General features: G+C 36.3%; 1 protein-coding gene across 8 annotated transcripts in view; it reads right to left on the reverse strand.

Annotated features, from left to right (window-relative positions):
• Window positions 1-16,006, reverse strand: part of RGS12 (regulator of G protein signaling 12) — a 91,771-nt gene that overhangs the window by 34,950 nt on the left and 40,815 nt on the right. For all 8 annotated transcript variants that reach the window (XR_012660418.1, XM_075091975.1, XM_075091974.1 and 5 more), the window contains 2 exons: window positions 10,735-10,756; window positions 2,761-2,930 (listed from right to left, as the gene is read on the reverse strand). Coding sequence is in view for 7 of the 8 variants with exons in the window: in XM_075091975.1 (XP_074948076.1) it covers window positions 2,761-2,930; window positions 10,735-10,756 (192 nt within the window). In the remaining variant the exon portion in view is untranslated. The remainder of the gene's footprint in view (window positions 1-2,760; window positions 2,931-10,734; window positions 10,757-16,006) is intronic.

Raw genomic sequence — 16,006 nt, forward strand, 5'->3', positions numbered from 1 at the left:
TAAGCATGTACAACTGAGAAGAATCCCCATCAAAATGCAATCAAATCATTTGCATGTACAAAGACGAAATTTGAAGCTTCATGTTAAGTAGTGTATAAACTAGTGAATAAACTTTTAATATAAATTTGAATAATTTATAACTACATTTAAAAATTACACTGTAAACCGGCTGTCTTTAATTGCAATTCTACAAGTATAATAGAGTAGATGTTTATCGAGCAGTGCCCGTAATCAATTCTGTATTCATTAGAGTCTTTCTGCATCACATGGCAGCTACAAAAAATCATTTATCTTTGCTTGTTGATACGGTTACATGGGTTGACCTTGGAAAATGCATTTTTAGAGAAAAAAAAATCTCCCAGTACAACACACAATGATCAGGACATTTATATTATAGTATCCAAAGGCCCAAATGAAGGCTGAGACCCCGTTCACTTGGGAAATTGTACAAACAGTCCCTGATTCAACTCTGTGTAATTCAATATTCTCTCAGCATTTGTTTCTTGAAAGCATTTTTCCCACTGAGGGGCAGAGATGAGAGATACAAAAAAATCAACCTGATCCTCTAAAAAAAATTGTCAAGGTACTCATGTTATTGGAGCAATACTTGTTTACACTTTAGAGCTTTAGGTATCAGTGCTTAATTGGAAATTTTATTTGAAATCAGCCCACAAGTCACAATCTTCACTCAAGTGTCACATTGGTATCACTCAAGCTTCCTTAACATACAAGGCAGTCTCAGAAAGCAGCGTAAGAGGAATCTTCACAGAAATACTTAGAACTTAATTTGTGCTTTTAAGTTTTGCATAGTTTAGGGAGTCCAACTGTAAGAAAACAATTGAGATAAACTACAATACAGTAAGTCTACATACACTAGCAATCTCTCAATTTAAACTAAAAGTTCTTCAGATACCTAACCTGAGACACCAAATGTATAAAAGACAATCCAGAGAGCAGTCAGGGAACGTTTCTGCATTTTATACATAATTACAGATTAAAGAGAATCAAATTAGTGAGCAGGAACTGGAACCCAACCTCCTACTTCCACACTCGGTGTCTTCACAATGAATCTATAGTCAATCTCCTGCTTGCTTTCTTTCTGGCCACGTGTTTCGGGCACAGCTGGCTGCACAACCATTCAGCTTCATCAGGAAGACTGAGTGGTGCCCCAGTTGGAACATTATGTAGCCTTGCAGTTGTCACACACGGTTGGGAAGCTGGAGATGTGGGTTTGAACCACTTGAGGAGGGAACTTGCAATCAGGTCTCTCACTTCCTGGATGACTGCTCTAATCAGGAGACTATTATGCAAAATGTGAGTATTTGCAAAACATGCAAAAATCTGTTCTTCTTAGAGAGTAATTCCTGCTCTGTGACAAAGCTGTCCTCAGGAAAGGCCTATGCAAGCTGAACCCCAAATGCACCAGGGTGCTTACTATGCAATCTTAAATTAAATGCTGATGCTCCACTGTTCTTGAAAACTGGCAGAAATCTGTATATTTTGGCTGGTTATAGGTGACTCCCTTCTCGGTTCGTGGGCTTTAGGAGCTTCACTTTGAAGGAATGTTAACCTGTCCCTTGAATAGGCATTTTTTAGGCACTGTGACCCTGCTTTAAGCCAGACTCCCAAGGCTTACACTCTTAAGTGTACATAAGTAAGTTTCCTGGTGGCTTAAAAGTAGTGAGAAAAGACAACTAAACTTTCAGTAGTGCACTCCCAAACTATACAATTTTTCAGGTGGATTTTAACATCACAGCAAAATTGTAATTTTTCTTGCAGTCTGAGCAGAAGTCTCAGTATCTAAGCAGAAATACTAATAACTCTTAGGCTGCTCTACTAAGAAAAATGGAAAGACAGGGAACATAATATCTAGGATATATTATTTTTCTTTCACCTTCTCAGTTTCCTCAAACAGGTGTTCGCTGTTTTCTGGGTCCCCACACCAACTAATATGGAAGTCTGCTTATTAATCATTTGATATTTTAATGTACTTTTGTATCAAGTAAAGGAGTCCAATAATCTACATCTCTTATACCATAGGTTTCTTTACATCCTGTTTGTGAAAATTATTTGGGCAGCACAAAATGTCCTTGTGATTCAGAATCAGCAATAGACTTTCAGTGCAACGATGTAAAAGTGTATAAACCTCTACTTCCTTACATGAAAAATAGATGAAACTACGTACAACTTCACCAATGTGCTGTGAAGAAGCTTAATTTATGCTTTGCAAATACTCAACAGTACTCCTGCAAGCTGTAGCTTTAACCAGTGTTGCCAGGTACCTTAATTACTTCCAAAAAGTTATTTCTAAAAACCTTCTGCAGGAAGACAAGCCACTGTACCATTGAAAAAATGTTCTACATGGCTTCCAACATTTCAGTAGGCAGACGTGAATATATTACCAGTTCTTAGGAAACTACTGCCTCTTTCTTTTTTTCAAAGGCTACAGATACAAATGTAACCAAATGTAGTTGTTTTATAAAATGGGGAAGCTTTGTACAAGTTCAGATACAAAGCAAAGTATAGTTTCCATTTTTATCTGAAACATTTGCTATCCAGAAATGCATGGCAATGTGTATTACTATAAACTCTTATTCAACTGTGAACCGGTTTAAGCTTTGAAAGATGCTCAGATAACAACTGTGTAACAACGAACTCGTAATTCTTGCCCTGTGCAAGGATACTGTCAAGAAAGAAAAAAGAATAGAGAAAATTACTGCAGCAATTTTGAAAAGCCTCTTACCATTCCTCAAAACTTACCGAAAAATATTTAACACCAACAGGATCCTGAAGAAGGCGCTCAAATGAAACAGCCCAGCTTGCAACTCTTCTTTCTCGAAGTCGTCGGCAGCTCTGTACACTGGGAAGACTAGCATTGCTACTGAGGCTGTTTTCACTGATGCAATCTTTTAAATCAGTACTATTCAGCTCTGTTTAAAAAAAAATCAACAAATTTGTCAGTAACATATTATTCACTTCTACTCTTCAGCACTGTTTACTTGATTTATCACTCCTCATCAAGCTGAAGTAGTGCAGACTTCAAAATATCCCTTCCGATTTTTATTAGGAGCACCTGCACAGATAAAGCAACCCCAGCCATCTCTCAATTTTCTTCTGATCCTCTGCAAAGAAAATTTTATTAGTCTCTTAACTGCAGTCCTTCCTAAGATTACCCAAGGAAAGCTGACCTTCAAGAACCCACTGTTCACCAGAAAGTGGGAAAAAACCTATTAGGTGATGGGAGATAGCAAAATCTCATATACTCTTAAATCAGCAGACAAAGACTATGTGAAGCTTTTCATGGAAATGAGAGATTCCTTTTAAATGCTGAAAATGTAGGAAACAAGTCAAATCAGTAAAAGAACACTAAGGAAAATGAGCTAGTAATGGGTGCCTTCCTCATCCATGGAAAGCAGAAGTATGAAACTGTAGGTCCTAAATTTATCAATGTTTCTGACAAAAACAGGGATCCGTGACTCCCTTCCAGACTCAAGCCAACACAGTGCAATAATCTTGGGACCCCAAACTGAGAAATTATTGGATTCTTTAGGTCTCAGAAAAACATAAATTATTTTTGTATTCTGAAAGACGAATTAACAAGAACACAGAGAATTCAGGAAAATGCAACCTTGGGTAGCAGCGTGACTATAATAATTTCCAGTATTGACCCAGATCATCTTTGTCACATATGAGTAAGCAGAACATGAACAATAAATTCTTACAAACGTGACCACTTGTTCACAGAAGTATAAAGGTGAAAGAAATGGCTGCTCTAAGTAAGAAAGGGAAGTGTGTACAGCAGGGTCCTATTCACAAACCTGTCATTTATTTGTTGTATGCCCTTTACAACTCACCACTCTCTTCACCTGTTTACACAAATGTAAAATTGGTATAGTAGTACTCAGACACCCACTTCACAGCAGTGATCTGAGGTTTGATTAGTTGTGAAGACACAACTGAAGAAAGCCCTGAGCTACCTCGTCTGATCTCATAACAGACCCTGTTTTTAGCAGGAGGTTACACTAGAGAGACGCCAAAATGAATGGTTCTGAGATGAAGGGACTAAAAAAAATACAAAAGCACATATTGAATTCTTTGAAAAATTAGCAGTAATAAATGTGAGAAAATAACACCCTCAAATAAAATATTATTTTCAATAATTCTATGCCAAGTGGAAAAGCAAATATACAGCTCGTTATAAACTGAGAAAACTGAATTCACAACCGGTAAGAAATGGCCTATTCTTCACAGAGACATTTTAACTGTCATTTGTTTTCCTCAGTTAATTGCCTGGACTAACTAAAGCAAGGAGTAATTTCACCAAAGTTCTCCCAAGTTCTCCTTTTCTATTATATATGTATTTCCAAGCACTTTGCACTTCCAAACTCTATGTTATAAAACGTTGCTGTTCCTCCCTGGAAGTATGAAGTTTGAAAAAAAGGACCATTCAAAGATAGTTATGAACATAAGAAAAAGTTATAAAGATAGTCATAAAGATAAGAAAAACTAAAGAAAATAAATAGTTCTGAAACTTCATTTTTAAATGCAGCTTCTGTAGCTTAGAAGTATTTACTAAGGTGTAACAATTAACTATGGCAAACTTCTGTAAGCAAAGCTATTGTTTAAGACAAAAATAAAATAAAACAAGACAAACAGAATTAGATTAGGAAGGAATGAAAATGTAGCTTTATATTTTCAACAAGGATAATATTTAAGGACTATAACACCACATTAGGTATACAAATATTTTTCTTTGCCTAATTATCGTATTAATCAAAGCTAATTAAAAACACTCAGCAAATAACACTAATTTTCTTATAAGAAGTATTTATTCACTTTTTCCTTTAAGACATATGAAAACACATAACCAAGTCAACTGTTAGCTTCATTAGAGAATACCTGTCACCACAATGAAACTATTGTGAAAGAAGCTAATGAGAGTCTGAAGAGAACTGTATCTAAATTTATTATCTGAAGTATTTTGCTTTAACTCTGCAGGTGGATACATTTTATTTTACAGTCCAGGATATAAATAGACACCCACTTCTTGATATATCTGGAACAGTTTCAGATACTGCTTCAATCCTAGAGGGTTCAATCCCCAGTGTTCTTCAGTGATGAATGATGAAAATTTCCTAGTTCCTTTCAGGCAAAATCAGAAAGGTAAACTCATCCCACATACCAAACCATTTAAACCTACTTGGTTGACAGAGGGAAATTAGAGAGTAGCCACACAAATTCCTCAACTCTAAATCCACAAGTCAGAGCACCTTAGGACTCAGAATGGATTGCAGAATGGTAGGCACAGCAGTCATTAGCAGGTCAGCTTTGCCTTCCTCCCTCTAAGTGATGGCTGTTCAATTTCCCTATGGCAGGCAGGAAGACCAAACTGCAATTACAGTCTCTGAGTGTTTACACCAGTGGGTGACTGCTAACTACATATAATTGCTAGCAGCTGCTTGCTCTCTCCAGCTTGTCAGAGTTACGCTTGCTCTAAACTACACCGGGTTCTCGTTCCTCTGATATGCTGCCGACTCTGGAGGTCCCATGAAAACAAACGAACCAAATAAGACTGCATTTTTAACAACTTTGAGACCTACTGGCACAGGTCCTCCAAAGTGTTAAAGCAGCACTAAGGGATTACTCATTCACAGTAAACTGTCTCTGTTCTGGTGGATTTTATTTAGCTATTTCAGATTTTTTCAGAAAGAACAATTTGAATTCATACTTAGCCCTGACACTGCATTGTTTTCCCTTAAAACAAAAGTGCAGTCAGTTTGCTTTTAAAAATCTGTACAGATTTCTGCTGGGGTACCTGTCAACCTGAAAACAACACAGAACAAGATGGTTTTGCAGAAAAGGCTTGGTTATTCTAGTTTATCACATGTATCAACAGTTGCAATTAAAACAGTTACAACCTAGTGCAGGTATGCCTTTTAGAATCAGAGAAAAAGGAAGGTCAGACAGGAAGAAAAAAAACCCCACCACCTATAACACTAGTACACAATTTATCCAAATCATGCTTAAATGAAGACGGTATAAGTAGTAACCCCTGCTCCACTCCCCTTGCAGAGGAATGTTTCCAATGCAAAACTTCAGTGTCAGGTTTCCCAACTCTCACAACTTGTGCATTCCTAGGTACATGCAGCCCACCTTGGAGAGCAGGAATGGAGAAACTTTCTAACCGAGTCACATATTTTGTCTAATGATCACACTGCAATGATCAGGAAATGTAAAGCCCTGATCCCCACCCTGAAGTATTTCAACTGCAAGGCTGTTGTGCAAAGTGGCCTCCTCCTTCTTGCTAAGCGTTTAAAAAAAGATTAGCTCTTGGGAACCTCAGGATGCAAAAGCAGTTTACTGTGAAAACTCCGACTCAGGTGCGCAGAAGACTTCACGGTGTTGTGAAGCTGCCTAACGCCCGCCTTCCTTTTTTCTTACTGTGTGGAAGCACCAACTCATCTTGCATTACCTGTAAAAGCAAGCTCCTTACCCAAGCATCATGAATCCCAGGGATCTAATTTTATTTCTGTTCTATTCAAGAACCACTGTACCTTGCAAGGAAGCACCATTTTCTGTGCAAACTCATTCAGTTTCATTTATTACCTTCTTTAAATAGAGAACTGACACAGAATGTTTTCTAAAAACTGCAGAAAAACAATCTTTTCCACCTTTTGTATTTACAAATTCTGTGGAGGTTCTTGGTTTTGTTTTACAAAACCATCATCATGTAAGAAAATGCAGGCATTTAATCAGCTAAAATCTTGAAAGTATAGGGGATAAGATGGCTTCAAAAGTTTTGACTTAAATAATATAAAGCAGTAAGTCTGAATACAATTAAGGATGCTTTTGTATGCATTTGTTCGTGAAATCCGTATGTATTTTTTGACCTACAAATACTTTTTATTATTGTGAAAAGCTACACGTATTCCTTGAAATCATCGAAATGCATGAGTTCATAAAATTAAGATGTTCCAGTTAATCACTAAGTACATTACCTGGATAAAGCTGGTAAGAACCACTGTGGTGCCACTTAATCAAATACTTCAAGCCATTCACTGAAAGCCATCCTTCTGAATCCATACCAATTTCAGCTGTAACGTCCCGGAAGCCATTGGATGCAGATTAGTCTTACTGTACGGCACATTGTTCCTCTGCCACTTTGGGATAAAGGAAGCTAACGCATTTCCCGCCAGCAATTTCTGGTAGCGTCTAGCATCATTCTAAACAAATTGATTCTTTACCCTCATGGCTTCAAGCAGAGGAAAGCAATAGTATACTTAACAGAAAGCATTATAAAATGCCACATAAATAATTTAAAGGGAAGACCTTTTGCCACTGCTGCTAAAGGAACTTGAATTATTTATGTTACAGTGGAACACAGCTACAGCAAGCATGCACTGCCAATGTAACTGACAAGTAAGTCATATACCTGTTGGAGGAAACAATCCATCTGTATTTATAGTGTAAAAGCAAGAACAATGTTTTGTTTTGTTTTGGACTTCATTGCAGATTTTTTGTTCTACCTTCTTTAGTTAGTTCTTAAAATACAGTTTTACATTATTTATTAATGTAAACATCAGATTCCTTTTCGAAAAGTCTTTAAGAATGCTTTTCCTTATGAAAATTCTTTCTAGGTGATGAACACTAAAAACAAAAATCAGCAGAAACTACAGCAAAGTAATATCTGTTATGCGTAAGTATTTGGAAATAATAGACCAGCTTTGTAGAACTGTCTGGGAGATGAATGATGATGTACTTCTATTGAATGTCTTTTGTCCTTAAGGTTTTCCCTTTGTAAAGTGCCATCTAGGTATCAATAGTCAAAGTCAGACTGTAGTTGGCGAATATCGATCATCCCTGAGAGGATTTAGATGTCACAGTGCTCAAAACATCATCCATAGCCTGCATGCTCCGTACGCATTCTCACTATTCCTACAGTCAGCAGGAATGGACAGCTTCTGAGGTGGGAAGTAGGAGAAATCTGCTAATTACAGGTCTTTGTTGTAACATAAAATGGTTTCTGCTATTCCTAGAGCATAAGTGCTGCAGATTAATTGATGTATAGCAGTGATTTGCATCTAAGCATTGTTACAGTTTGCAATTCAGTATGCAAATCAATTATAGGTAAGAGTTGCTACTGGTCAGCATCTCTGAAAGCAACACTAATTCAAGTACCTATATCTTTTACATGTTACCTATCTTGCAAAGCCCATGTGCACAGTTTCAGCTGATGAGAACATCCCAGCCTTGCACAAACTGAGTGACCACGTAAAATAAATGCAACAAGGGGTAGACGGTTTCCAGTGCCTGGCTCTAATGTCATAAAAGCCATATGACATGACGCTTCATTGACCTTGGAAAGAAAATGTACAGAGAGCTGTCATGCCTCCTATTATAATGAAGCAATGTATATAAACACATAACTTTTTACACATAAATTTTCCTTCCCAGACTAAAGCTTAACAACAGTATTTATAGTATGTAGTTACATATACAAATACTAAGATTCAGTCTATAGGAAGGGAAATACGCACAGCTATACTAATGGTTACACTAGTGAAAATCTCTCTAATCTAGACATGCCCTAAAATGTGTAAATCTGTGGATCTGTTAATGAATTAGTGAATTAGAGAAGATTGGAAAAATTTCAGAACTGTGACATATTCAATAAAAGTGAAAGCCTGAAAATGTAATTCAGACATGAATAAGCTTTTTACTCAATGCAGCTCTAAATGAACTGAATTAGGGTTTTATTTCATTTCACTTTTTCTGGTTACAGTCTCTCTGGTTCTTATTTTTCCAATCCACTTTCTAGGTATTTAAGCATTGATTCAGTATTACTCAGCATAGTTCGACTATCGCTTTTTACAAAAATTACACAGCCCCCCCCTTAAGAAGCATGTAACAATGAAGAGAGGGTCCATGTTAAATCTTCAGCACTAGCTGAAAAATAGGTCATGCAACTCAGCAGAAAAATGCATATAACTTATTGCCTGTTCTTTCACCTCTGCAACCTAATGGCCCTTAGATTTCATTACTTCACAAAACTGCACAGAATCAACTGTGAAAACACAATTACTTACAGAATTGGAATGAAATACAAAAGTGATATTGGAAGAACTAAAAATAAGTCAGATCTTTAAAATAAATTCTCAGCTGGAAGCATAAAAAGCTTGAAATTACTATCATAAGTACTACCACAGGGATCTCCAAGTTTGGATAGGCAACAGAAGTAAAATAATTTTCATTAACATGGAACAAGAACCCTCATGGAGACAAGACATAAGTACATTCCATTTTAGCTAAAAAAGATCAATCAAATTTTTTGCCCCTCAGCATCTGGAACTTAATTCAATTACATACACAAACAAAAAAAAAACAAAACTGTGCTTTGTCTTGATTGTTATATATAAAGCAGGTAACATCCAGGGGAAAAAATACATACTTTTCTCACAAAAACATAGGCTACATTTTAGAAATAGAAAGCAGGATAGACACAATTATTTTCTGTTTCCTTCCTTTGTCACTTTGCAGACAAGACAGGTACAATATAGTGTCTATCTTCCCATCTAGGCAGAAGTACTGTTACAGCATTAGACTGTGTCAGCAGTAGAAAAAGAAAATACCTGACAAAGTCAGCCAGCCATTGGAAAATGGCTCTGTCAAGAGGACCAAACCAGTAATGTTTCTCTCCACTGTAGTTCTAGTTTTGCAAAGAATCAGAAATTAGGACACAATGGAGTTTTGTGAATAGTATTGCTAATTTTGCATTTATTTTTGCACGCAATATAAAAAATTAAAAAATAAATAATAAAAAAAATTTAAAAAATTATCCTTAGCATTCAAAATATTTCTTCAATTTCACTGCGCTAACTAGAGTAACACAGTTTGTCCCCTTTTTACTTAATAAAATTGTCTTGTACTGTTGCCAAAGAATAGCAAACGTAACAATATGTACGTGAGTTTCTCAGCAGGATCAAGTGAACCAACTCCTGCCAAGCAAGACAAGTGAGAAAAGCCATCTCTTGTATACCCTAAACTATACAAATTCCCTGATTCCATTCTAAGCGTACTTATACTGTTTCAATTAACTTCAAAGGTTCAGAGAAATCATCTTCTAATGTTTAACAAAGAGTGGACGTCCTTTAAAACATTAAAGCCCTGGTAAAATCAAAACAAACAAGCTTACGTGACATAAAGAGGAGTTTACTTAGAAGTACTCCAGGACTGCAAAAGCTCCATGCTGGGATTTTACAAACATCAGATTACTTACCCCCTTCTCAAAATGCATCACACTGTAAAGAAATGTCAACCTCAACAAATGTACCAACACAGCTTACAACTTAGGAGCTAGAGCATCTCTCTTCAAAAGCAAGTAGGGTATGTAAAGGACAATAAAACAGAGGACAAGATTTTAACTACCATCCAGTTATATGAAAGTCTACCAGCTCGGCCTCTTTATTATTATAAATGAAGAAGCCCAGTTATAATAAAAACATGCATATACAGAGACATGTGCCACAAAAAAATCTATGCAAATGAATCAGTGAAAGTATGTGAACATAATCCTGCGATATTTTCATTGGCAGAGCTCCCAAAGAGGTCACACAGTTCTGCACCACTTTGGGCTCACATCTTATAATATATCACCTTAATTACCACATATTATGTTGCTTAATTTGGAAAATGTATTCTTTTTCATTATAAAAGTAAAAACAAGCTTCAGCTTACCTCCATCAGAAACAGTTGCTGACTGCAATAAGAAAGAGAAAAATAAGTGTTATTTCAGTTTCATTGTAAGTATTTGAAATCTCAGAGCTTTACATATTTGAAGTGTTAGCTACTTTTTTATCATCTTATTATCAGATAACATGAGAGAGGAAAATCGAAAGAAACCAGCTGTTTGTTTCTCACAGGTGTTTCTTCCCCACCATGAAATTCACCCCAGGGTTTTTAACCACTGTCCTGGAACTTGATCCCACTAGTATTTACTGGATGAAGTACTTCCTGCTGTGAGCAGCTACACTGCTTCCAACAGTCCTTCTTAGATTAATAGAGTCAACCGGCTGGTGTATGTGAGAAAGCAGATACCTTAAAACTAACCTGCAAAGACTTAAAATGAAAACAACACCTCATATGCTTTATTTTGCTGCAGTATCTGCAGATATGTGGAACCAAAATCAAAATTCGCTATTTTGTCCATCAGATGACTCAGACAACTTCCCCTGCTGACCGCTTCTGACTTCCACGGAGCCAAAAGGATGTTAAGAGTATTTCCAATAAGCTAGGTAAAAACACCTCACCATCTCTACTAGTATTTTACATCAAATTTTCAAGGACAATTAGTCTTCTAGTGAAATGTTGATGTTTATGTACCTATCTGCCCATAGCTTCTCACCTTTGATCACAAATTACCTCAAGGCAGCTAACATTTCCGTAAAACCAAGTAGACGACCATTTCCCAAACATGTACTCCAGTGCTTGCACCTTGACACTCAGGTGAGTGAAAGACTGAAAGGACAGCTGATTTTTAGATGTAAGTTTGTATTGATTTTTACTTATCATTAAAAACCATTATTATTTTAGTTTGGGGTATCTTTTCTTGGTCATTTAAAGTGTCCTTGAACTATTAAGTAACTTTCTAAATAGTTAAAAAGAAACTCTCTTATTTCGTACTGCTCTTTAAAAAGCTAGGAAAGAATGCCCTATATTTGCAATTTCTTCAGGATGGAAAACATAGAGAAGAAAAAAACGTATGTATTAACACAGCTCAAGAGAAAAGCTGTCTCTCCATAGTTTGTTTTTTTCCAGCCTTGGCAACATAAATTACCACTCTCCTTCAAAATCCCCCAAAACTTTTACTAAACATTAAAAGAATAATATCTTCTGCTTCCTTTCTCTTTTTCTATTTCACTGCAGGATCTCACACTGCTGTTAACACTATCTGAAGACAGTGATACAACATATCACTTGTATAAACTGTTGTGGCCTCACCATTCACATCAGTAGCCCACAATTTGATCTGGTTTTCAATACAAGTATTCTGGAACTTTCAAAATTGAAACTAGTCTGTGTTGACATTATTCCTCTGGTGCTATTTCAGATAAACACATCTTTCATGGAAAAGATCAAAAAATGATGGCACTTCTTGTTTAACTATACAAAAAAATAAATGCTTCTGAACCTGGGAAGCGTAATAATATAATCAAAAGTGTATCCAGGTCTCTCACTTTTTTCATTAACACTGTTTCAGCTATCAAAAAAGTACTTTTGTTTTGGGTACAGTTCTTCAGTGAGGGTTAGGATATCTTTTCCAATTCTATTTTGCACTTAAGTCTAGCAAGCATATTACGCTTTCACAAGCCATAACTTAATTCATGTTTGTAATTTAGAAAATTTAATCTACATTACTGATATCTGTTTTATAAACATGATTGCTTCTAAATTCTTACACACTGTACAGAACAGCTAATGAACAAACAATTTCTATGTCATTTCTCACAGAATGAAGAAAAGGATGGCTCAAAGTAAAGTAATAGTATCAGCTTACACATTAGAAAATAATAAAAATACTTTCATAATATATACGTTTTAGGAATGGTCATTTGGCAGCTTGCATGAATCTTGATTCAAACAGCAAGCGCAATTGTCCATCGTGTTTTTGAAAGGTATCAAATAAAATTAATCAGATTCTCATGATAGTAAAAAGAATATTTCACAGAATCACAGAATCACAGGTTGGAAGGGACCTCAGGGATCATCTAGTCCAACCTTTCTAGGAAGAGCACAGTCTAGACAAAATGGCCCAGCACCCTGTCCAGGCGACTCTTAAATGTGTCCAACGTGGCCGAGTCAACCACTTCCCTGGGGAGATTATTCCAATGGGTGACTGTCCTCACTGTGAAACATTTTCCTCTGGTGTCCAATCGGAATCTCCTCAAAAGCAACTTGTTTCCGTTCCCCCTTGTCCTCTCCATGTCCTCTACTTTTTTTAAAAAACTGGGAAGTTAACAATTGAAAAATATCACTTTAAACGAAAAGTGGTATGATTTCATAGCAAACTCAAACATCAGAGCAATAATACCCTTCATGAAGTTCTATGGGCAATGAGATACAGTTTTACCTCAATCCATTTAGCATAAGCTTTCTACACACCATGGGTTCGTTTTGTGTGTTTATTTTAAATGCTTTGGCTAACACATGTTACATTACATGTATCAATATCTTAAAATCTCTCCAAGCAAGGTCTTCAGTAATTATTATGTTGAAGCATTAAAAAAAAAAAAAAAGTACCCATAGGAATAAAAAAAACTTCTTATCAAATATCAACCACCTATTTCTATGCTATTAAGATATTTCAAAGTTCCCTTTGGTTTTGACGTAGTCCAACTATATGGTGGGTTTTTTTACATTATAGTGTCACAAAAACTATCCAGCATGTTCCAAGCATTATCAGTTTACTTCTGTAGATCACAGAATAACATTTATTTTAAAAACATTTCTTTAAATTTATCTGTGTTACTGAACCAAATCCACTTAATTCAACAAAATCGGCTAGAAACTAAAGCTTGTAATTATTGTGTAAGAATTCACAGTAATATGTTCAAAACATGTTTATGAGTACTTAGAACTCTTAATATAAACCTGTCAGAAATTGCATGCAGTCCACATTTAGACAAAGCAGTTTCTCTTCTAAACTGTTCAGCCAAAACTTGTCTAGATTTGTCCAAAGGCATAAGTTGCAAGACTAGATTTTTTAAAGACTATGATGATCTAATTTTAAAAATTCACTATATGTTGGGGTCTGCTTTTCATTCTTCAGTGCTCACACTTACACCACTGGAGGCTCTTCAGGACAAAATCTGATTTACTATAAAGTTTGATTATTTGATTAAATTTAACACTTACCACACACATATTAATACCTACCTATTAAAAATATATGTATTAACAAGCTATCAAATGGAATATTTCCTGTACATAGCCATTTCTGAAAGATGAGGAAGGATAGGGTATGACGCTGTGCCAGTTAGGGTGAATGTCAAGATTAACAAAGAAGTATTGAAGTGTTTCATTCTAAATGACAGGACATATGTGTATTAATTTTGTGATTGTACATATGAACTATCACCCAGAGATAAAAATCCAATTGCACTCAACCCTCAACTCTCTCACAACCCGATAGGAACTGAAATTACTTCTTCAAACTACCCTGACTTCCAAATTGGTTTAGGAAAAGTCCCATGGTATATGCCAGGAGTCTGATGGTAACTAATCAACAAAATTTTAAAAATAAATCTAGTCTAAGAAAACTAAAATGCCTTCCAGTATATCTTTTCATGAGAACCCTACTTGCTCATCTAGCTGGTTTAGCAGCTGAGGTATACAGACAAACATACACCCTGCAAAGGTGGAGGATGCAACTCTCTTCCCTAGAATTCAGGGCAAGATCTTGATGCCTGTGATCCAAGTGAGGAGCTCAGTGCCAGGGCCAGCAAGCTCAACAGTGGCTTCCCAGTTATCACACACCACAAAAGATGTTCAAGGCCTCTGTAAACTGGCAACTGCTTCAGCATGTATTAGATAGCATAAAGTTCTGACTAAGAGAAAACATGTAAAATTTCTCTTTGTATCATCTCTCTTTCCTAGTTGGAAAAAACAGAAGGGCCCATGAGTTTTTAATGTCACGTTCAGGATGTGCTTGCAACAGATCTAAGAGAGTATTAGCTTACATTAATTAATGAGGAGAAAATTACTTTGTGGGTACATTTTTTTTTTCCCAGAATGGAAATAGACAACATAGTATCTTGCACAAACAACAGGGTGAAAAGGGAGAGAGAGCATAAAGGAGAATAATTCATAAGGTTGAAACAGCATATATCTTTTAGCTTTCATGGTCTATGACCTGCTAGATATGTACGCCACTGCAAGAAACCAGTCTGGTGACATCTTTCAGTTGACAGAAACTTTTATCCAGAAAATCCACTTAGTTCCATTTTACACGTTCCATTTTACATGGATCAGGTCCCAGGAAACTAAGTACTGCCAAAGTTTGCCATAATACCATGACGCAGAAAACCTAAAAATATCCTACCCATATCCCAGACAAATAACTGAGCAAATAAATCCATGTGTACAGACTACCCAGATACCACAATACAAAAATGTTCTTTTTCTCCACCTCAAGATTTGTCATTCAAGTCAAACTCATGCACAAGTACTTGAGTAGAACAAAGGGAAAGATGGGAAAGGGAGGGGTGACACATACTAGGAAATGCCAGGCCGTAGCAATAAAATAGAGCAGCATGAAATCATCTGTGCTAATAGAATGTGGGTGAGTGCCTTCCTGAGTCAAAAAATACATCTATTTCCAACTCCTTCTGAGATGCAGAGGGATAAAATCTATAAGGAGAGTGAAGACATATTCCTCTCTCCTACCTTAGCAATGACAAAATCACAGACTAAACAGAAACATCTATTTCTTTCCTGGGCATCCAGAAAGATTCAGAGAAAATGGGATTAAAAATGACCTCTCTCTGTGTCCTTCCTAAAGTACACTTTCTCACAATACAGGCATCGGCTTTTCATTGCAGCCAAAGAATTCTCTGACTGCTGCCTTCAGAATCTGTTGGACTTACCTAGTACAATATTTAACTACATGCTATTTTACAAAAGCCCCTCTAATAAAGCATACCTAGCTCCACCAACTTTCTAAACAGATTTTCTCATATGATTTCAATACACAAAATAAGTTTGGGAAAGTTGTCATGTTCTTTAAGAGATGAAGCACTGAAGATTTAAAGAGTGAATACAAATAGCCAACTTTCAAACATTCTGTCACTTAGCTCAGGGAAAGCCTATCACTTAGTCGACTGTCTGCTTGCATCCAGCTTTATTCAAACTCCTTATCACATCACCTGAAGCAACTTCTCCTTTTGCCAAGGTATGAATTATGATCAGGACCCTAGATATTCAGTCACATCACTCCTGGACTTACATTACA

Source organism: Phalacrocorax aristotelis, chromosome 4, assembly GCF_949628215.1.
Source record: "Phalacrocorax aristotelis chromosome 4, bGulAri2.1, whole genome shotgun sequence".
In the NCBI taxonomy this organism is placed as follows: Eukaryota; Metazoa; Chordata; class Aves; order Suliformes; family Phalacrocoracidae; genus Phalacrocorax; species Phalacrocorax aristotelis.